Here is a 23,401-nt window from a genome sequence, read left to right as displayed (position 1 = left end):
CAGAGAAGAGATTCTGTGGCCTAGCAAACAGTGTCCGAGAGAATGGCCTCTGGGCCACCCCCTGGCTTCTCATCCTGGCTCAGCCACTTCGCGAGTCTCTGTGCCCAGGTTCCACATCTACAAACTAGGGGGAATTGTGGCTCTCACCCCATAAGGCTGATAAAGGGATTAAGTGAGTGAATATATGGAAAGTGCTTAAATCATTGCGTTACACATGAAACATTTCTCGTGTGCTTTTTGTTCATTAAGAGATGTCCTTTTCTGACAAAGGGATAGAAATGAAGAATAGCTTAGTGGTGGCCAGGGGGTATGAAGGGGATGGGAATAGGAGGGAAGTGGGTGTAGTTATAAAGGAGGGTGCCTTGTGGTGATGGGAATGCTCTGAATCTTGACTGGACCAGTGTCAATATCCTGGTTATGACATGGTACCACGGTTTTGCCAGATGTTACCATTGGAAGAAACTGGGTAAATGGCGCATGGGACCTCTCTGTAGTATTTCCTACAATTGCATATGGATGATGCCCAGGCTGCCTGTGCCCCATCGGGGTTTTGAGAATGGTTGGGTCAAGGCGATACCCAACTCCTGGAGTAACAGGCGTGTGACAGTGGCACACGAGTGTGGGCGCCTCTGAAATGAGGGAGTGGGTTCATGGTCATCTCCCGTGACACGGTTCTGGACAAAGAATACGTTTGCCACCAGTGTAAATGTAAGCACTGTCCTTAATTTGTGAAAATGATGTAAACCTACAGTATAGACTGGCCCACTTCCTCGGGAAAGGTGACAGCTTTGCCAGGAGCACATATGCACACACGGAGTCCAGCTTCGGACGTTTCCAGAAACATGGTAATGGGGTCTCCCTGGGGGTGGGCGGGTGACAGACATACAAAGGTGCCTCACCAGGAACCTGGTCTCATGAACACCTGCTCCACAGACTTCTATCCCAGAAGGAAACAGAGGAACTCCGATTCAGAAAGGAGAAATTCTGGGGGATTTCAGGGAGGGGCAATATTGGAGTCGGGGATTAAGAGGTACAAACCATTAGGTGTAAAATAAGCTACAAAGATATATTGTATAACACAGGGAATATAGCCAATATTTTATAATAACTATAAATGGAGTATAACCTTTAAAAATTATGAATCACTAATATTGTACACCTGTAACTTATATACCATTGCACAGCAACTATATACTTCAATTTAAAAAATAATAAAAGATGAAGTATATTTGTAGGAAAAAAAAGAAATTCTGTACCCAGCCCTGCACCAGGGCCAAGTGGAATGCACTAGCCCCCGCTCTCTGGTGTGAGTCTGTGAAGGGAAAGGAATCTGTGAGGTCAGAGAAAATGGCATGACCAGAACAGCTGCATAAATGCCCTGAGTCCATTTCTGGGGGTCAGTCGTTACAGCTGGCAGAGAAAAGTTACTCCTGCCCAAGCTTCCAAAATATGGTGCTAATGTCAACCTTACCAGACACCTGATAATACATATTGCCTTTTGATCATACGCACCTTAAAAAGTTTCAAGACCCAGTAACGCTATTTTTAGAAAAAGATATATTTTCCTATTTTTTGTATTTTCTGTATTTTTCTAGAAAATCTTGTCAACTTCCTAATTTCTAAAAATGTCTTACAATGGAATAAGAGTCTGATAAAGAAAGAACTGAAAGACGGATTGTCTTGTCAATAAAATTGTAACTAAAATCTGTTCAAAACGTAGAGTTCTCTTTTTCATAAAGTGATGAAGAAATCCAGACAGGTTGACGTGAAAGTTTTAGACTCAGATAACAGGCTTTGGAGAAATGATCTGAGTGGGTAGAAATGTTTCTCCCTTTCCTATTTTGGTTTACAATAAAAAGCTTATTATGTTATACTTGTAGTTAACTGTATAACATTTAACATTTTTCTTCTTAAAAGGAAACATTACCTTAAATTGCTTACAGATCTAAAGTAAGGACTTCTTAAACCTACCTTTAAAACAAAGCAGTAGTCAGTGGGTGCTTTGTATTTCATTTTACACTGAATCCCATAGTAAATGTTGACATTTTCAAACTGTATAAAACATGCCAGATCTCGAGATGTCTGAAAGAGAAGGAAAAAATAACCTCAACCTAGCTGACAAGTAATATTTTTCTAAGGTCGTTCTTCATGGCACAACGAAGGATTACATTTTAGTAGGAAAATACACAATTTCAGGTAATTTATATAAGCATCTACCACGTATAGCTTTCTAAAAGCCAAGCCTACATTTTAAGAAGGAAAGAGCACATCCAAGCAAAACAGCATGCCACAGACCAAAAGTGGAGCAAAAGATTATACTGCTGCTCTGGACTCCCAGAGATGACTGGCATCGTTATTGATGGGGTTCAGACAAGGTGACCAAGCACCTCGTCAAATATTTCATTTTGTCTTCTGCCATTCTAAGTCAGTGATGGATTTCATGACTGAGCATTTAGAAAAAAGTCCCCCTCAGGATGAACAATGAGAGGTAAATTTGATGCTCAGAAAGTTCGCACACACTTCATACACTTCTTCCTGAGGAGAAAAGATTCCTTTCATGCCTTCTCTTTAAGGCTGGCGGGGGTGCTGTGGAAACAGAACCCTCTCCTCCTCATATAATATGCATTGAGAAGACATCAAGTTCTAATCTACATATTTGGTTACACTTCAATTACAAATTTGTTCTGTTACTTTTTCCCCCCTCACGTTCTATAATTCTTTACTGAGTTAATGAATAACAAAATAAAGGGTAGAATTGCTACATCTCAATGCACAATTATTCCTTTATATATGGTAGTATACTTTTTTCTTGTAAGGTATTTTCTTCTGGATTTTCAAAGTTTTCGTTTTTTTAATTAGAAAAATAAAACATCATAATTTAAAAAATAAGTTATTTTATATATAGCAAAACAAAAATCTTCCTTCGTCACTCTTTTTTTTTCTAATTTCATTCTCTTCTCCAGAGAAGACATTCTTCCAAATGTTTTTGGGGATACATTTATATACCTATGTATGCATAGACATACCCAATACATATATACAATTATTAAAATATAAATGAGATTTTACTCTCAATATTTTTCCATGACTTTGTTCTTTTTCTTAACATTATATCTTGGGGTCTTTCTATATTAGGACATATGAAAGGATTTATCGCATTCTTTGTATAGCTGCATAACATTACACTGTATAGATGTAGCTACTTATACCACCATCCTACTGTAGATGACTAGAGGTTACTTCTATATTTTGCTATTACAAAATGTATTGTGCATATGAGCAAATGTTTCTCTGGGGTAGATTGCCAAACATGGAGCTGTCCATTGAAGGGGTATTCCCTATTATATTTGCATAGATTTTGCTAAACTGTCCCCCAATTTGGCTGTACTAGCTTACATTCCAAACTTCTGTACATAAGAGTACCCATTTTTCTTACCCACTCCTGATGAAATTTGCATATTATCAATATTGTTAGTGTTATCAATCTCACGGGAGGAAAAATTTCACTTATTTACATTTTCCCGATTACTAATAAGATAGAGCAACTTTTTTTTTTTTTTTGGTATGCGAAGCTCTCACTGTTGTGGCCTCTCCTGTTGCAGAGCACAGGCTCCGGACGCGCAGGATCAGCAGCCATGGCTCACAGACCCAGCCGCTCTGCGGCATGTGGGATCTTCCTGGACCGGGGCACGAACCCGCGTCCCCTGCATTGGCAGCCGGACTCTCAACCACTGCGCCACCAGGGAAGCCCAGAGCAACTTTTTAATTATTCACTGGCTACTGATATTTGTTTCTGTGAATTCTCACTTAATAAGCATTGCTGTTTTTCTATGAGTAGGTTTATCTTTTTCTTAATGAGTTGTTGAAGTCTTTATGTTTTATGGATATTCATACTAGGTTATACACGCTGCAAATGTACTCTCTGACACTAGAGCTAGTCTTTAACTTCTTGTTTGGTATCTGGCCATAAGGAGTTAAACACAACTTTATATAGTCAAACCTGCCAAGTTTCTTTGTTATAATTTTGAGTTTTTAGTCTTGTTTAAGAAGGCTTCCCCACTGCCAAATTATGAGAATATTGACCATATATTTTCTCCTAATATTTTGTAATTTTGTCCAAATACATTTAATCAACGTAAGATTTAATTTGGAACATGGTATGAGGTAGGAAACTATATTTTTCCAAATGGATATACAATTATTTCAATGCTATTTGTTGAGTATCACATTCTTTCCCCACTGCTATAAAATGCTCACTTGAATTTCTCTTATATTAGATGGCTCTCTGTTGATCTGTTTTCTCTTCCTGTACTGTTTTTGTCTAATGTTTTGACATTTGGGAGGAGACGTTCTTCCATAATGTTCTTTAAAATTTTTGTGTGTGTCTATTTTGGAACTGCATCTCTTTCTGATGAATTTTAGAATCAGTTTTTGAACTTCAAGTACAAAGAATCCTATTGAAATTTTTTAATTGGAATTGAATATATAGAAAAATTGGGGGGAGAATTAATCTTTTCATCTAGCAACATTGTACATTTCTGTTTATTCAACTCTAACTCATTTCCTTTATTAAATTTTCTATTTTATGCCATATAAGATCTTGAACCTTTCTTGTTAAGTTTATTGTCAGGTATTTTGTATTTTTTTGTTCTTGCAATGCATGGAATCTTTTGCAGCATATTTAATTTGCATATTTTTATATAAAGAAAACAATTTCTTATTTGGTAAGTTTATTTGGTCCATTGGGACCAAACTCTTAAGTTTTTCAGTTGAGTGTCTTATATTGTCTGGTAGACAATCATGTCGACTGTGAATAAAGAGAGTTTTGCCTCTTCTTTTCCAGTAATTATACTTGTTATTCTTTTTTTTTTTTTTTTTTTTTTTTTTTTGCGGTACGCAGGCCTCTCTCACTGTTGTGGCCTCTCCCGTTGCGGAGCACAGGCTCCAGACACACAGGCTCAGCAGCCATGGCTCACGGGCCCAGCCGCTCCGTGGCATGTGGGATCTTCCCGGACCGGGGCACGAACCTGCATCCCCTGCATCGGCAGGCAGACTCTCAACCACTGCGCCACCAGGGAAGCCCTATACTTGTTATTCTTTTTCTTGACTGCCTGGCTAGTTCCTCCATCAGTGTTAATGGGAGCAGAGACAGAAAGGATGCCTGTCCAACTCCAATGCGAATGCTTCTAATTTTTGTCCTAAGTGTGTTGTTTTTGATAGGCTTATAGATCTCACTTATATGTAAAAGCCAAAGACATAACATCTCTAAAATAAAACAAATAATTTGTGGGTCAACTGTTATGCCCCCCACGTTTGGGACTGGAATGAAGATAGCACAGATGGGAGAAGTATGAATTCTAAGATTGAGACGAAATAGGAGTGGTAGCTGCTCTGGACCAAGAATTTCCCATAATGCTCTCCTGCATTCCACAGAGATAACAGTCTTCTAACTAGTGGGAATAGCCCTGGATAGTCACTATGACTTCACCTGCAAGGGATGTGGGTCAAGCCTTATTAGAAGCAGCCTGCAATTTGAAAATATGCCGTTGGGGGGTGCCCTGGATTCGGCAGTGAAGGCAAGATGCTTTGGCTTACTCCAGATATAGAAAGAGAGACAGCCTACAACTTTGCAAAGGTGAGCAAAAGATGGAAATGGCCATCCTCTAAGAAAGGTCTTAGAAAAAGCTAAGAGTTAGAATGAGAGTTAAAGTTACATTTCAAAGAAGACAAATTTACTATGTGCTTGTAGATTTGAGGCAATAATCCTAAATCACCAAGTAGAAGTGAAATGATATCTAAGATACTCTGCTAAATTAGGCAGGGAAATGCATATAATACACTTCAGAGAACAATTTAAATATTCAAGTTATAAAAGCTAAAATCTAAATTAAAATCTGTCATGAATTCTAATACCACTATGATTCCAGATAAAAGAAGTTTTACTGTAATGACAGAACAATAGAGTAAAAAGGGGGGAAAAAAGTCCTCAAAGATCGATATGTAAAGAAACAAATTAATTTTTAGAAAAGTGCTTCAGTCATAATTTCTGAAACCTGACTTTATTTATTTATTTATTTATATTTATTTATTTTTTGCGGTAGGCGGGCCTCTCACTGTTGTGGCCTCTCCCGCTGCGGAGCACAGGCTCCGGACGCGCAGGCTCAGCGGCCATGGCTCACGGGCCCAGCCGCTCCGCAGCATGTGGGATCTTCCTGGACCGGGGCACAAACCCGTGTCCCCTGCATCGGCAGGCAGACTCTCAACCACTGTGCCACCAGGGAAGCCCTGAAACCTGACTTTAAACTAGATAAAACTCTTCACCTTCAAGAGACAGCAGTGGAAAGATTCAGGATTTCTGTAATTCTGTCCGAATAGGATATGTATCTGTATAAACATCGTAGTAACATGAATCTCACAGCAAAGTAGAATTTATTTAAATTACCACCTGAGGATTTCTTTACTTTCACTTTCATGAAATGCCTTTTTGCAAAAGCATTTTTTTTTTCTGACCTTAGTCTTTCCTTTGGGGACATAATAAATTCCAGAAGCTCGTAAAAGAAAATAGCGCCTTTTCCAGGATTTCTTCCCATCTTCTTTCAAATAAAGAGCTCCCTCTAGTTCTGGCACAATGATGGATGTTCCACAGAAACTCTCCTGAAATGGAGATTCCAACGATATAAAACCCATGAAAGATAAAACACATATTTTGTTCACATTTAAACAAACTGTGGCCAACTAGCCTTCAAGCTAAAAATCGTTTTGTCTCCAGCTTGATTGAATGCATATATTGACACTGCATACCATTTGCCAAAAGACAGGAAGAACATGGTGGTTGAGTCTCAGCTCCTGAGTTAGACTTCTAGGCTTCTTGACCACTTAGCTCTGTGACCCCGAGCAAGTGACTCAACCTCGGTGCCTTTACTTGCAAAATCCGAGTAACGAGAGCCCCAGCTTCATAAGGAAGGTTGTGAGTACAATCTTGGTATATTATAAAAGAAAGCATTACATAAAGTCTACTTCTGTTACTATAAGTTGATAAATAGAAAACTTATTCCTGTACCTGTAAGTGAAAAAATTACTGTTTCACTGCTAGTAAATGGAAAAATTAAAATATACAATTCTATACATAAAATATTTGTACATTAATATTTTATTTTTGGCATAATTTTCTTTTCTTTTACATTGAGATACAATTGATATAGAATATTAGTTTTCAGTATACAACCTAATGATCTGATGTATGTATATATTGCAAAATGATCACCATCATAAGTGTAGTTAACATCTATCACCTCACGCAGTTACACATTCTTTTTTTCTTATGATGAGAACTTTTAAGATCTACTATTTTAGCAACTTTCATATATACAATACAGTATTGTTAGCTATAGTCACCATGCCGTACATTACATCCCCAGGACTTATTTATTTTATAACTGGAAGTTTGTACCTCTTGACCCCCTTTAGCCATTTCATGCATCCCTACCCCCGCCTCTGGCAACCACAAATCTGTTCTGTGTATCTATGATTTCAGGGGTTTTTTTTTTTTTTGGTTCCACACATAGATGAGACATACAGCTATCTGTCTTTCTCTGTCTGACTTATTTCACTTAGTGCTCAAGTTCCATCCATGTTGTCAAAAATGGCAAGATTTCCTTTTTGGGGGATAGTTTCTTATCAAAGAAGAAAGAAGACAATTATTAATATCAGAAATTATTAGTATCAGAAAAGGATAGTGACAAAGTACATTTCCTAGGTGCAGATGTTTAAAAATCAAAACATGCATAGAATTATACAATTCTTAATAAATTTATTTTAAAAGCAGTACAATAAGATTACGTATTATTCTATCTTTCAGTTCAAATACTCAAACTTATTTTTGGCTTTGGTTTTTTATAACTCTCAACCTCCTTTCATTCAGTCTCATAAAAGCAGAATAAACTTAATTTTGCATCCTTCAAGTAAATGTATGTGTAGTGGATCTGGGTGACATCTTTGTTCATGTCTTTCCCAGTTTCCCCCAGTTTAGCTGGCATTAGTTGCCTTGTCAATAATCTCTCTCTCTCTCTTTATTTTTTTGGTCAGCATAAATGTCATTTAATAATTTCTTCATTTCCAGTAGGATTTCATTTTGAGGTTTAACATATCAAGCCAGTATAAAGTTTAACAGTTTTAGTAATTCTGGATTCCAAGTCATTTAAGATGAAAATGGAAATGCAAAGCTTACTTAAGAAATTTCATTTTCTTCTTTTGTAACATCTAAGTCTTCATCCTCTTCATCATCATCTTCTGCTTGTTGATCCTTTCTTAGTCGACAGGTGGATACCTGTCCTGTTCCAGATGCACACTTAGCTGACACTGATCTCTGAAGACGTGGCTTTGAATTTGCTCTTATGATATCTAAATGGGATGAATAATCTGGTGGATACAGAGAAGTTCAGAAAACCTCTAAATCTTCTTCATCAATCTTTTGTGTATTTTGGTAGGTAGTAGTGGAGACGTCTAAAGCTTTGCCGTGAAATAGCATTGCGATAGTGATAAATTCTGAAAATATAGTCTTTATATTCTTTGTTTTCTGCTTTTCAAAATTGTCGGTAGTTTCCTCCAGATGACGAGTTGTTCGAGTAGCATACATTGTAGCTCTTTGTAATTCAGCTTCTTTTTAAAAAATTAATTAATTTAGTTATTTATGTTTGGTTGCATTGGGTCTTCGTTGCTGTGTGTGTGGTTTCTCTAGTTGCGGCAAGGGGGGCTACTCTCTGTTGCGGTGTGCAGGCTTCTCATTGCGGTGGCTTCTCTTGTTGCGGAGCACAGGCTCTAGACGTGCGGGCTTCAGTAGTTGTGGCACACAGGCTCAGTAGTTGTGGCTCGTGGGCTCTAGAGCGCAGGTTCTGTAGTTGTGGTGCACGGGCTTCATTGCTCTGCAGCATGTGGGATCTTCCTGGACCAGGGCTTGAACCCTTGTCCCCTGCAGTGGCAGGTGGATTCTTAACCACTGTGCCACCAGGGAAGTCCCTGTAATTCAGTTTCTGCCTGTGAAATAACATGTCAATCAGATGGGTTTCTCTGACGTGTTCTTTCTGAGTTAACTGTTTAGCTCCTCAATTCTTTACTGTTAATGTTGCTTTGAGGTCATCTCGTTTCATTTTTACAGTGGTTCTGTAACCAAAAGTGGGGTCCAACTGCTTGCTGCTCAAAAGTCATTAAAGAGGCCAGTCTGGTGGAAAGGAAAGTTTGCTTTATTTTGGATGCCGGCAACCGGTGGGGAGGGTGGACGCCTATCCAAAAGCCGACTCCCCCCACTGACAGTCAGAGGGCAAGAGCTTTTATAGATGCAGGGAGAAGCTACATGCAGAAGCAGCACAGTCAGCTCTGACCGTCATCTTGACATTGATCATCGGTGGTATGATCAGCATCATCCTGATTGTTTTAGGTACAGTTAATCTTTAGTTCCAGGGTCGGTTTGTTTCCATTTCTTTGAGGCCGATTCTCGGAATTGTGGCAGCTTATGTCATGGCTACAGTCTGGTCATCATGTAGTTAACTTCTTCCACCTGGTGGGGTTTCAGTACCTGTAAGACAGCTCACAGGATATGGCTCAGAATATAGCCCTTGAGGAGGAACCAAAGGTCCCTGACTTTGCTTAATGACTAAACTATTATTATTTGGTCTCCTTTGACTGTTTTCCTTTGTTTCTGCATTTTCTCACTCCTCGGATTAAGCTTATTCTTTGGCTAATATTTTTCCACAGACAAAAGGCAGGCTGAGGACACGGGGGGCACAGACCACAGGGTCCTGCTCCCTTCCACTTCCATAAGCTTGCAAAGGTTCGACTACTTCGGCTTCAAGTCTTTCAGCCTCTGCTTGTCGATAATCCTGAAGTTTGGCAAACTCATCAGCCAGCTTTTTCAGGCCCTGCTTTCAATCTGGGGTCTCCATAGAGGCTCACGCGTTGAGTTCATTCCCCAGGAGGTCTACTCTGTCTCCGCACATAAGCAGCAGCGACCTGGCACAAAACGCTTCTCATCCCAGTTTTCCCGGTTTTCTAAGCTGTGCCTCCACATCTGGCCTCGCGCGTGGTGGGAGACCCCGGGCTGGGGCCCAACTACAGGGGCTCCGAGGCACCCAGGCATGTGCGGGGATGCGAGAGCCCTTCAATGATCTCTTAAATTCAAGCAGATTTGGGGTCCAAGTTCGAAAGCAGGATAATGCTGATTTTTCACAGCATAACATGCTTTGTATTTTCTTTCCCATCTGGCTTTTGAAAAACTGCTGAAGTCTTCCAACAAGACCTATTCAGGCAATTGTATAAACCAAGGCATAACCAGTCCTTGATTTACAGACAGCTGCGGATGCAATAAGCACTGATTAGCAGCCAAGGGCTGCGTCAGGAAACTGCTCTCTCCCCTTCCGTGTCTGTCTGTGTCCATCACTGCTGGGGATGCTCAGAACCTGAATCTTTCTGCTGCTGGGGATGCCTGGTGCTTTATCTCCCTCAACTCAACTTGGAGACTCTTTGATAAATGCAGAAAGAATGTCCCCACTCCCACCATTGGCCTCCCTGGGAAATACCTACTGTGTTCTTGGTCCCAGGAACCAAAACTTGTAGCATGTCTCCAGGAGCTTGGGAGTGCGTGGCAGCAAGGTTGTAAGGCCTGCTCCATTGGGAACAGGCTGGGAGAGCCGGCTGGGCTAGAACCCTGTGCAGGGGTCTGGGCAGGCCTAGGTGCCTGGGAGAGGGTGCCCTTCAGCACCAGTGAATTGGCTCCAGATGGGAACGTGGGCCAAGGTGTCAACAGGTCTTCTGAGTTTTCAAGAGAAGCCCCAAATCTCCTAACTCAAGAAAAGGTCAACATGTTGTCAGGGACAACAAAAATCTGTCTGGGGCTCCTATGCCCATTTGTGACCTGTGATCTGGCACGCATCTGCGTTAGGGTCGGGGAACAGAGCCTTGATTTTTTTTTTTTTGCGGTATGCGGGCCTCTCACTGCTGTGGCCTCTCCCGTTGCGGAGCACAGGCTCCGGACGCGCAGGCTCAGTGGCCATGGCTCACGGGGCCAGCCGCTCCGCGGCATGTGGGATCCTCCCGGACCAGGGCACAAACCCGTGTCCCCTGCATCGGCAGGTGGACTCTCAACCACTGCGCCACCAGCGAAGCCCCAGAGCCTCGATTTTGAGCAAAGTTGCTATGTGAAAACTCATTAGAAGTTTCAGAAAATCAACCATCAAATGAACTTCTGGAACACAGCCCTGCAGTGATAATCCAGACATGTGTACCGTATTTTACATGCTGTGCTTCCACTGCCTCCCTAAGTCTTCGTAATAATTCAATACGATATAGGAAACCAAGGTTCTTGGACTTGCCCAATAACACATGAACTTCAACAGGCAGAGCCAAACTCGGATCAGATCTCTTAACTGCAATCTCAGACTTTCTACCATACCTGGCAGCTGGAAGGGCACCTTAGAATTCACTGCAAAGAAGTCACGCCTGACTTCTGTGGAGCACATAAGCAATGAAATATATGGTCAGAGATGAGTTTTATGTGGATTCATGTCTTTTAGTCAAAACTTACGAATCCAACTTCATGAAGAGTAAAATATACTGTCTAAAGCAAAACTTTTTAACAACTGACTCCAAGAACCAGTTTAATTGTCTAAATAGCTATAATTTAGTAATAATTTGATTTTAAAACTCCAAGTTAAAATTTCAGTGTGTCTCAGAATTGCCCATTGTTCTGAGAAGCAAATCATTTAAAAATAGTTAACTCTCTTTTATTCTACTCTACAAAATTAAACATACCTCAAGCAAGGACTCCTTGTTCTTCGCATTCATTTTCTCATTTGTTTCCTTGCTTTCTTTTTTTCCTCTGTTATCCAAGTAAAAATTCTAAATAAAATAGTAAAAGGTCAGATCAGTAAGTGTTCATTACCATGGCAGCCACTGCACGGAACTCGCGGTCTTGCTGGAGAGAGGAGACATACCTGGAGGAAGTAAACTGTCGACCACAGTGTATGGTCTCTGTCAATCAAGTGCTTATGGAGGGACTTGCTGAGCGCTGACCACTGCCCCACTGGCCAGAAGTAACACCTTCCCTTCCTCCCAGAGTGCACATTCAATGAAGAAACAAGCAGAGAGAGACCACTAGCAAAGGATACAACGTCATTTAATTGTTGAATTCCATGGTCTAGAACATGAGTCAAATGCTGGAAGCTGGGAGACCCCAGTGCCCTTGGAAGAGCCCAGAACCAGAGGATGGTAGAGCCCGTGTCCCATGTCCCAGGCCTTTGATCACCATGTAGGATCCCAAGGCCTTGAGGACTACAGATTCTGGCTTATCCAGAGAAGCATGAAATCTGGATTTTTATAAGCGTTGGCAACTAATTTTAATTTTTAAAAACCACGTGGGTCAATCACAACATAAAGTTTGCTACTTGGCAACTTCTAAGGACAGAGAGAAGCAGAAAGGGCATTTCTGGAAAGAGAACCAGCTTAGCAAAAGAAAGAAAGACCACAGTTTAGAAGCACTCACCATTTTGGGGGAGTACCTATTACATGCCAGATCCTCAGCCAGGCGCTTTGCAAACATCACCCCTAATCCTAACAGCAAGGCTGTGAGGTAAGTGACAGTACCCCCATTTTACAGGTTAGGAAACCGAGGCTCAGCAAGGTTAAATAGCTAGGGCACTGCACCCTGAATGAACACCAGGGGCTGAGTGTGTATGATGTGTGTGCCCTTACCACCACACAACACTACTCCTGAAATTGAAGGTCAGTGAAGTTCAAGGGCAGAGAGACTAAACCTAATCTAATTCCGGCAGTTCCCAACTCAGGGAAGCAGGACCCTCGCCCTGTCCCATGATTATCTCTTTGGAACATCTGTTCGTGGATTGTGTCAGGCGTGACCACTGCCACCAAGTATTTAGCACTTTTATGTGGAAATGTAGAGTTTGTAAAATAGTGCCTGAAAAAAATGTATTAAAACTAGAACATATACTCATGGTGCATAGTGACTAAATTAAGGACCCTCCTGAGTCTAAACACAAATGTTTATTGACACGATGGGAGTGTTTCTCCAAGTGTGATCCCCAGACCACCTGGATGCTCCATAAAATGCATGTTCCTGGGCTCCCAACCTACGGAACTGGAATCTCAGGGGGCCTGGGAATCTACACTCCAACACACTTCCTGGATGATTTTTACTTACACTGAAGTTTGAGAACAGAGTGTATTGGACAGAGAGGAAGCAAACCGCAGGCAAATAAAATTTGCAGAATTAGGAGATCTCCTAGAAATAGAATGCATAACAATGGCAACTTGCTAACTTAAATAGAGGAAATAAATCAAGTACAACTCCTTCCATAATTCTTATTGAATTATCTTTTAATATGTTTTTAAAGAAACATTTACGTGTTATTTGAAAGGACAGCATAGTGTGAATTAGTGTGATTACTCTATAGGGTTTGGAAATGATTCTAATTTCATGTGTTTGGCTTGAGGACGGTGACTAATGTAATATGTAACATATGCCATCTGCCAGAACTCTACACTGAGGCCTTACAGGTATGCTTGTCATTTCATCCTCACAGGAACCCCACAATGTAGGTACGATTGCTATTTCACAGATAAGGAAACAGAAGGATTAAGAGATTTGCCCGAGGACAATTAGTGCCAGAGCTTTGAGTTTTTCATGACTTTTCTCAGCATTAAAATGCTCTAAACACCATAGGAGAGAACCCAGTATGACAGTGTGGATGGACTTAATACCGCTGAACTGCACACTTAAAAGTGGTTAAAATGGTAAATTCTATGTTATGTGTATTTTGCCAAAAACAAACAAACAAAAAGTGATGACCTAGTCGAGAGTGAATGCAGAGTGTGCTCCTAGCAAGCACACTTGCTTTAGGGCTCTGGAAAAAGTGTGAGCCTGTATGAGTTGAAAGAATGGACAGAGACCGTGAGGGAGACTCCAGGGCATGTGTGTTTCCTCATCATCTGGGAAAAGGAAGGCATGTGTCGCCCTCTGCAGGAAAGATAAGGGAAGAGCCTTTCTAAACATGAAGGGTCTCATTTTATGAAGTTATCATGAAGGGTCAGGATGTAGCCATGTCTTCTCTGAGACCCCTCACCCTTTTTCGGCTTCTGAATACCTTTTTTTCCCCTTCCAAGTGACAGTGCTATATTGTGTTTTTGTTTTAATGAAAATGCAAAAAGCACAAAGAAAATCCAAGCTGGAGATCACGCAGGGCAGTCCTTAGAAAGGATGGATTGCTCATGGGTGAGAATTTGGAGTACTCTGTAGCAAGCAGCAGAAATCAAAAGTTAATTATTTGTTGGGGACAACCTGAGCGGAACAATAAGGGAACTTTAAAATGGGAAATGAGACTTTCAGTTACAGCCTGCCTCTTTTTCTCACAGCTTCTGAAAATGCAAGATTTGAGAGCAGCAGGATAGAACAGAAACAGCAAATATGTGACATTTTTAAAATCGCCTTTCTGCAATAAAGAGTAAATCAAACAAACACTTATCAATCCATGAGTAAATATTTGTGAGTACCCTTTGCATGTAAAATATCACTGTTCTTAAGAATCTATCACACTGAAAAGATAAATATAAGTAGATGGCTATATATCAGTAGATGGGGGAACCATATAAGACACTGCATAAATGCAAAATGAGCTAAGTTCTATAGGTTTTCAGAGAGGAAGAACTCACTGTGAACCGAGATGATTAAGGAAGACTTACAGAGGAGGTCAAAGTTGGAACTTTGCCTTGAAAGATGTTCATATTCAGATAGGGAAAAAGGAATAAAGAGAGTGTGCAGGACAGGAGGAAAAGCATGTAAAAAGGCCCAGAGTTAGATAAATATTGGGGCTCTTTGAAGCAACCTAAATGTCCATCGACAGATGAATGGATAAAGATGTGATATATATTTATACAATGGAATACTACTCAGCCATCAAAAGAATGAAATAATGCCATTTGCAACAACATGGATGGACCTAGAGATGATCATATTAAGTGAAGTAAGTCAGACAGAGAAAGACAAATATCACATGGTATCACTTATTTGTGGAATCTAAAGAAAAGGATACAAATGAACTTATTTACAAAACAGAAATAGACTCACAGACATAGAAAACAAACTTATGGTTACTAAAGGGGATAGGGGGGCTGAGGGGGACAGATAAAGTAGTAGTCTGGCATTAACATACACACAGAACTATATATAAAATAGGTGAACAACAAGGACCTACTGTATAACACAGGGAACTCTACTCAATATCTTATAATAACCTATAATGGAAAATAATCTGAAAAAGGATATATGTACATATGTATGTATAACTGAATCACTTTGCTGTACACTTGAAACTAACACAACACTATAAATGAACTATACTTCAATTTTAAAAGAATATTGGGTGCCTTTGGAGCACCCGTGAACAAGCAGCCTAGCTAGAGCTGGGGTACACCTGATGAAGACCCGACCATCACTCCCAATTCTTCTCTTCCGCCCTGTGTCAGAATTCACCGATGCCCGTCATCTAGTGATGACTGTGCAGTGCCTCCCCCCAGAATGACCGGAGCTCATTTCCTTGCCCCCTTATGTTGCGTCTGGCCACGTGACTTGCTTCAGCCAACAGAACGTGGGTGGAAGGGACAGTGCCTCCATCTGAGCAGAGGACCTGAGAGGCGGCGTTGTGTGTTTCCACTCATTCTCCGGCATGCTTGCCTTTCACCAGGAGGAGAGTGTGTCAAGGTGGCTGCTGGTCCGAGGACAAGAAGAGGCACGTGGAACTCCCTGGATCTGACTCACATTCTGCAGCCGTGGACAGAGGACCCGATGACCTGCAGGCCCCAGACAGAGGAAATACCTGCTACTCTAAGCCACTGGGATTCTGAGGTTGTGTTCATGTCTCCAACCCTGACTGATACACATGCCCACACTGGTTGGTCAGGGGCTCTGGGGCACTGAAGTAAAGAGCAGACTTTCTTTTAAAATAGGAGCCTCGGGCTTCCCTGGTGGTGCAGTGGTTGAGAGTCCGCCTGCCGATGCAGGGGACATGGGTTCGTGCCCCGGTCCAGGAGAATCCCACATGCCACGGAGCGGCTGGGCCCGTGAGCCATGGCCGCTGAGCCTGTGCATCCGGAGCCTGTGCTCCGCAACGGGAGAGGCCACAACAGTGAGAGGCCCGTGTACCGCAAAAAAAAAAAAAAAGAAGAAGAAGAAATGAACAGCAATACAGCAAGCAGGCGACCTTACATTAATTTGTTTTCCCAATACCTTCTCTGAAAAAGAGATTCTTCGGGCTCCTAGCAAGAAGAACAGCTAATGTTAACACCAGGGTTTGTCTCCCTCTCCAGACACAGACCTCAGGCCTCACGCATCTCTTTTGGTTTGGGGCCCCCACTGGTCTTTGCACAGTGGGAGCTGTATGTCAGCGCAGCTGGGAAAACAAAACTCTTTGGGTTACGGCTGAGTTTCATTTGTTCATCTGAACATCTGGCACTCTTTTAGGATGAGCAGACCACCCTGTGATTACAGTCAACTGGGAAGAGGAACTTTCCTAACGCCAACCAGACTGAGAAACTAGGAGAAACTCAGCTGCTTCCTCAACAAAGTTGCTTTAATTAGGACAGTAAGGTTCTACTGCCCCAACCTACTTTACCCCAAAGAGGCGGGACCACCTGGGCAAAAGGGTCCCTGTCCTGACCCCATGCTTTAGAGGGTCCCTACTCTGCCCCAACCTCAGGTATTTCTACTCCCCTACACTGTGAACCTAAAACTGCTCTTAAAAATAGTCTATTATTTGGACTTCCCTCATGGCGCAGCGGTTAAGAATCTGCCTGCCAATGCAGGGGACATGGGTTCGAGCCCTGGTGCAGGAAGATCCCACATGCTGTGGGGCAACTAAGCCCACGTGCCCCAACTACTGAGCCTGTGCTCTAGAGCACGCAAGCCACAACTAGTGAGCCCATGCGCCACAACTACTGAAGCCCGCATGCCTAGAGCCCGTGCTGCACAACGAGAAGCCATCACAGTAAGAAGCCCGCGCACCGCAACAAAGAGTAGCCCCCCTCGCCGCAACTAGAGAAAGCCTGTGCGCAGCAATGAAGACCCAATGCAGCCAAAAATAAATTAGTTAATTTATATTAAAAAATAGTCTATTAAAAAAGAGCTTATTCATGTGCTTTGTAAATGGATGCTGCTGGGAATCAAATGGCTGTGGAACTGTATTTCGGTTCCACCGGCTAGCTTATTAAAATGCCAAAATTGATAACATGCTGGACATTGCATTCTTGGCATCTATTTAAACTTGCGATGAAAAATTCTGAAACATTTTGCATGTCAACATACAAATGTGCGAGGTGGTACATCACTTCTCAAACTTGTTCTAGGGGGTTTGCAAGCACAAAAGTTTGATCTTCATTCATAGAGGCAGCCTTCATAGAGGTCAGCCATAAGGGGCTGTGTGGGAAGAGAGTAAGGGGGTCACTGAGAAGGAGGGCAAGGACACAGCTTGTGGAGGGACAGGAGCTAGAGGTCTGAGGGAGATCCGGAGCAAAGATGCTCTCGACTGTGGTCCCCACAATATTCCATTTCCAGTGCCAGCCCGAGAAGCTTGGTCATGCTTCCATGAGATGCCTCTGTATCCTGTTAATCTTTTTAATCATGTTAAAAAGTTCTAGGTAGAGCAGTTTCTCATGACCAAGTGATCCCCAGTGCCAGTTACGGCAGTGTCTGCACACCCAGGAGTCAGCAGTAGCTCTGAAGAACCACTGATAGTCTTGGATCCTCATCAAGGTTCATGAGTGAGACTCCTACGTGGTTCCTTCCTCTTGGGCATGAAGCTAAACCAGTGATGTCCCAAAGTAGCTATTCAATGGGTGGGGTGTAACAGCAGCCAGCAGGAGAATTCATGACTCTGCTTTTCCTCCTTTAAAAATGAGGTGATCTGGGACTTCCCTGGTGGCCCAGTGGTTAAGAATCCGCCTGCCAATGCAGGGGATACGGGTTCAAGCCCTGGTCCGGGAAGATCCCACATGCCGTGGAGCAACTAAGCCCGTGCACCACAACTACTGAGCCTGCGTGCCACAACTACTGAGTCCGTGTGAGTCTGTGTGCCACAACTTCTGAGGCCTGCGCGCCTAGAGCCCGTGCTCTGCAATGAGAGAAGCCACCTCAATGAGAGGCCCGTGCACCGCAACGAGGAGTGGCCCCCGCTTGTCGCAACTGGAGAAAGCCCTCACACGGCAACGAAGACCCAACACAGCCAAAAATAAATGAATAAAATAAATAAAATTTAAAAAAAGGTTTAAAAAGGGCTTCCCTGGTGGCTCAGTGGTTGAGAGTCTGCCTGCCAATGCAGGGGACACGGGTTCGTGCCCCGGTCCCGGAAGATCCCACATGCCACGGAGCGGCTGGGCCCGTGAGCCATGGCTGCTGAGCCTGCGCATCTGGAGCCTGTGCTCCGCAACGGGAGAGGCCACAACAGTGAGAGGCCCGCGTACCGCAAAAAAAAAAAAAAAAAAAAAAAAGGTTTAAAAAATTTTTTTAATTTAAAAAATTAAAAAAAATAAAAATGAAGTCAACTGATATTACCTCTCTAAGTATAGACCAATCATCCTGGGGAAATTCCTTCCTAATTAAGCATCTTTTGGTCCACAAAATTGCAGGATCTGGTTTTTCTCCATCACCTTATTTAGATAACTTTTGTTAAATTAATTAGACAAGAAGGCCACTGGACTGCGGGGACTCCAATGCCAGGCAGCCTACGTAAGCAAACCAAAATCTGAGCCTAAAGGTTACAAAAAACTGAAACCTAAGGGCATCCAATCACAAACAGTTACCTAGGCTACAATCAAATAATTTCCTTTCTTGGTTTCTGTACCTTCTATCTGTAAGTCTCTCCCCTGGTTCTTAGCTGAGGAGTGCTCCTAATGACTTCTGATTTGGTTCTGCCTGATTTGAATCGAATTTTGTTCAAATAAACTCTTAAAATTTTTAACATGCTTCAGTTCATCTTTTCTTATAGGTGACTGCTGAATTTCGGTTGGCATCAAATGACTTGACTTTTATATATAACGTTGCGATGTTGCAAGCGGTTTTCATGCTGGATTTAACCTTGCGAGGTGGGAAGTACAGCCGTATCACATTGTACAAATAGAAACGCTGAATTCAGGTGTCATCAGAAAGCCTGCTAAGACCACACAGTCAGCAGGTGACACTTGAGACACAGGTGAACATCACTTTTCAAGTCATGGGTGGAGGCGGTGCTTTGCATTTGTGCCTGCAAAGCACACCACTGATGTCCCCAGATCTTTACTGATGGTTGTTTCTAATATTTGAGCTCAAAACCTCCCTTTGCATTCATTTTACCGCCGCCTGCCTAGACTTATCCCCGCAGATAAGTAGTTTGTAAGAGAATCCTATTAAGTACTAATGATTTCAGTGTTGTAGAATATCACGAAATTTTACATAATTTTGTATGGTTTAGTAATTTTCCAGAAGAACTGATACTCTGGGCCACAGAAGCTCTTTCTCAGTCAAGCTGCAAATATTGATCCATATTTTACATATCAAACAGGCTATGGGGAGGCCAAGAACAGACTGACTTTGGAGTCATGAATGCAGATTCCAAGGAGAAAGACAGAATCTGAACTCTCAAGCACTCCAGGGATCTACACCTGCAGACCTATGAGAGTAGGCACCATTGTCTCTAAGGGCACAGAGGATGTCATTTACCATGTAAAACAATGTGACTGTTAGCACACGGTTCTTCAGGAACGGTGGCCCAGGCCAGGCCTTTGCATCCACTTTTACAGAGACAGCAGAAGAATAAATGGGGGCTTATTCTGATCTGGGCCTCTGGCAATCAGTTTCTTCTCATTGTGGGAAACTGAGTCAGTATAGTAACTTCTGAGTCAATTGTTTCCATTTGTGGTATCGTCCTGCTAGCTGTATTCAATTTACCTTGTCGGAGGATGTCCTCAGTCACTACCAATTTCATTCCAGGTTTCCTATAGTCTTGAGAGCTCTGAACAGAAGACTCAACCTATGGAAACCACTCGTCAAAGTCCCCAATGAGTCTTAAGATCAAACAAAGGCCTCCTTTCTATCTTTGATCTCAGTTTTCTTATCTGTAAAGAGGAATAGCAATATATATTTCTTAACACTTACAGTTGTAAAGATTGAAGATAATACTTGCAAAGCTTCGAGCCTAGCATAGAGTAGCTATTAATAGTTTCTAGCAATTTCCCTCTTTCCCTGGATCATCAGTTTATCCCTCTGCATTTGATAAAATGTAGCTTTTGTTATAAACTGCCATGAAAATAAGTTCTTAGGCTTTTCTAGTAAGCGGCCTGAGGTGACCTCTAAAAATGGTTTGCTATTCACTTGATCCAGAAAACCCCACAAAATCACGCAAATCAAGAGGTTCAACTCTTCGTTCACTTTAAGAACACTCGTGAAACTGCCCAGGCCAATACGTGTATGCGTATCCGAAAAGCCACCAAGTATCTGAAGGATGTCACTATAAAGAAGCAATGTGTGCCATTCTGTCATTACAATGGCGGAGTTGGTAGGTGTGGCCAGGCCAAACAGTGGGGCTGGACACAGGGTCGGCGGCCCAAAAAGAGTGCAGAATTTTTACTGCACATGCTCAAAAATGCAGAGAGTAAGGCTGAACCTAAGGGCTTAGATGTAGATTCTCTGGTCATTGAGCAAATCCAGGCGAACAAAGCCCGCACAGTGCAGTGCAGGACTTACAGAGCTCATGGTCAGATCGACCCGTACATGAGCTCTCCCTGCCACACTGAGATGAGCCTTACTGAAAAAGAACAGATTGTTCTTAAACCAGAAGAGGAGGTTGCACAGAAGAAAAAGATATCCCAGAAGAAACTGAAGAAACAAAAACTTCTGGCCCAGGAATAAATGCCACAAAAAATAAATGCAAATAGAAGTTAGAAAAAAAAAGTTCTTAGGTTTGATATCTTAAGAACTTAGAACCAATACTATCTAATAGAAGTCAGTTCCTGTCACTATCTTCATCTCTAGAAGTTTTTTACAATCACAGAGGAAAGTTCCTTAATGCAAGGTAAGTTTGAGGGGGGATATTGGGAAAGTGACCAAAATCCAGTCAGTTATCTTTTTCCTTGTAAATAAATACCTTGGAGTTGGAGAACAGGTGATATGGGGATGTCAAAGGTAGAAAGATTTTTACTCATCTCGTGAGAAAAGAAAACAACACAAGGAAAAATTTAGAAGCATGTCTCTAGTGACATTTATAGATAAAATATTGCCCATCTGATAGAAAATACAAAAGTAAAAATGTGTAAATTTCACGCTGAATTTATGGAGGGTGAAATGAGATTTTTTTTGAAGAAGGAGAAACTCAGCAATGTTTAAAATCTAGTTCATCATGTTTATATCCCAACCTATTTCTCTTCTCATGCTTCCTACCGAAGTGAAGAGCATCAGGATCTATCTAATTCCCTAGCGGGGAATCAGTGTCATCCATGTCTGCTTCTATGTCTCCTTATTATACCAGCATCCAAGCGGTCACCATATTCTGCAAAATTCCATTACCTCCTGAGTCTCTCCCAATGCCCTTCAGTCCATCATCATCTGTTCTTTCTGGGCTTCTGTAACCACCTCTCCATCACATGGCGGCTGCCACTTTTACTTTCTCCAAATCCATTCTCTGCTGTGCCATCACAGTGATCTTCCCTCAACTCAACACCCTTCAACGGCTCCCTGCAAGCCTCAGGACAAAGCCCAGTGTCTTTAACACGATCTACAAAGCCCTTGATCATCTTGTTCCTGCTGCTCTCCAGTCCAAAGGAGGTCTTGCTAGGACCACATGATTTTGTTAAAAAACAGTTTGATCAAGAATAAAATCACAGCAGAAACAACACGTTGATTCAAAATCTCCCCCACCACTTATTTTTCAGGGCTTAGTGATTCGGACGCACTAAGTATTTAGTAGTGCTTAGTTTTTATGCATCTTTAAGCCTTTGGGACCATTTTTCAGACTTTTTCAAGTTTTTAAATTTTGTCTCTATTTGATTCTTAGACAATTATGCTTGTTTGGCATCTATTCCTAAAGTTTTGGGGCTTGTGGCAAAGTATTAGAGAGTGAAGTGAGTGTAAATCAATGGCCTGATGCCATGGCTGCCGGCCAGGAAGACCAGGACCTGTTCCAGCATCCGTGAGTCCTAAGCGGGGTCGGGCCTCCACCGGCTCTCACTGGCACTGGGATGCTGGGAATAAATACAACACACAGTGAACAATACCCTGGAACACTGTCAGTGGCTTCATAATCTTCTGTCATCTAATAAGCTTCTGCAGATGACAATTCACTCACCATCTCTACTTCCATAAATCATTTTTCTGCAAGAACGAACCCTAGACTTGAGCTCTTCCACCCACAGAGAGTGGGGCATGCTCCATGCCCCTCAATCATGACCACAAAGTTGAATGAATCCCATAGTTGCAAGAAAATTCAGCTTCATATAAAAGAAATATAGAATATAGCTAAACAGGCAAAGCAGGCATGAGTGGTTGAGGCTGGGTTTTTAAAAACAGCAAAATGTTGAAACAAGAAAAATCTCAAATAGACAACTTAACCTTATACCTAAGGCAACTAGAGAAAGAAGGACAAACAAAACCCAAAGTTAGTAGAAGGAAAGAAATCATAAAGATCAGAGCAGAAATAAATGAAATAGAGACGAAGAAAACAATAGCAAAGATCAATGAAAATAAAAACTGGTTCTTTGAGAAGATAAAAATAACAAAATGTTGGGACTTCCCTGGTGGCGCAGTGGTTAAGAATCCACCTGCCAACTCAGGGGACACGGGTTTGATCCCTGGTCCGGGAAGATCCCACATGCCACAGAGCAACTAAGCCTGTGCACCACAACTACTGAGCCCACGTGCTGCAGCTACTGAAGCCCGTGCACTTAGAGCCCGTGCTAGGCAACAAGAGAAGCCACCGCAAAACAAGAGGAGCCACCACAAAATGAGAAGCCCACCCACTGCAACAAAGAGTAGCCCCTGCTTCCACAACCAGAGAGAAAGCCCGTGTGCAGCAATGAAGACCCAACGCAGCCAAAAAAACCAAAATGTTAAAAACTGAGTAAACAGCCTGAAAATATATTTTAAACGAACCCCTTACAATCATGATTGCATGAACTGGTGACTGGAAACATTCATTTCTGATCTGCTTTTATTTTAACCAGTACGCTATTTCTTTTTTTTAATTTTTTAATTTATTTTTATTTTTTTGGCTGCGTTGGGTCTTTTTTGCTGAGCGCAGACTTTACTCTAGTTGTGGCGAGCAGGGGCTACTCTTTGTCGCGGCGTGCGGACTTCTCATTGCAGTGGCTTCTCTTGTTG

At 42.0% G+C, this 23,401-nt stretch overlaps 1 protein-coding gene and 1 pseudogene across 2 annotated transcripts in view; one reads left to right on the top strand and one right to left on the bottom strand.

Annotated features, from left to right (window-relative positions):
* The window catches only part of APBB1IP (amyloid beta precursor protein binding family B member 1 interacting protein), a 116,963-nt gene that overhangs the window by 18,559 nt on the left and 75,003 nt on the right, over positions 1-23,401 (bottom strand). Inside the window, exons 8-10 of the mRNA XM_082620058.1 lie at positions 11,803-11,889; positions 6,511-6,654; positions 1,972-2,082 (exon numbers count right to left, since the gene is read on the bottom strand). Of these exons, the coding sequence (XP_082476184.1) occupies positions 1,972-2,082; positions 6,511-6,654; positions 11,803-11,889 (342 nt within the window). The remainder of the gene's footprint in view (positions 1-1,971; positions 2,083-6,510; positions 6,655-11,802; positions 11,890-23,401) is intronic.
* Positions 20,386-20,938, top strand: LOC309803134 (large ribosomal subunit protein uL22-like; annotated as a pseudogene). Its single transcript has one exon. The product of its transcript is annotated as a large ribosomal subunit protein uL22-like (transcript).

The sequence above is a fragment of the Mesoplodon mirus genome (assembly GCF_964341445.2).
Source record: "Mesoplodon mirus genome assembly, chromosome: 4".
Classification (NCBI taxonomy): domain Eukaryota; kingdom Metazoa; phylum Chordata; class Mammalia; order Artiodactyla; family Ziphiidae; genus Mesoplodon; species Mesoplodon mirus.
Note: the sequence above shows the minus strand (reverse complement) of the source record. Positions and strands in the feature narration are given on the sequence as shown.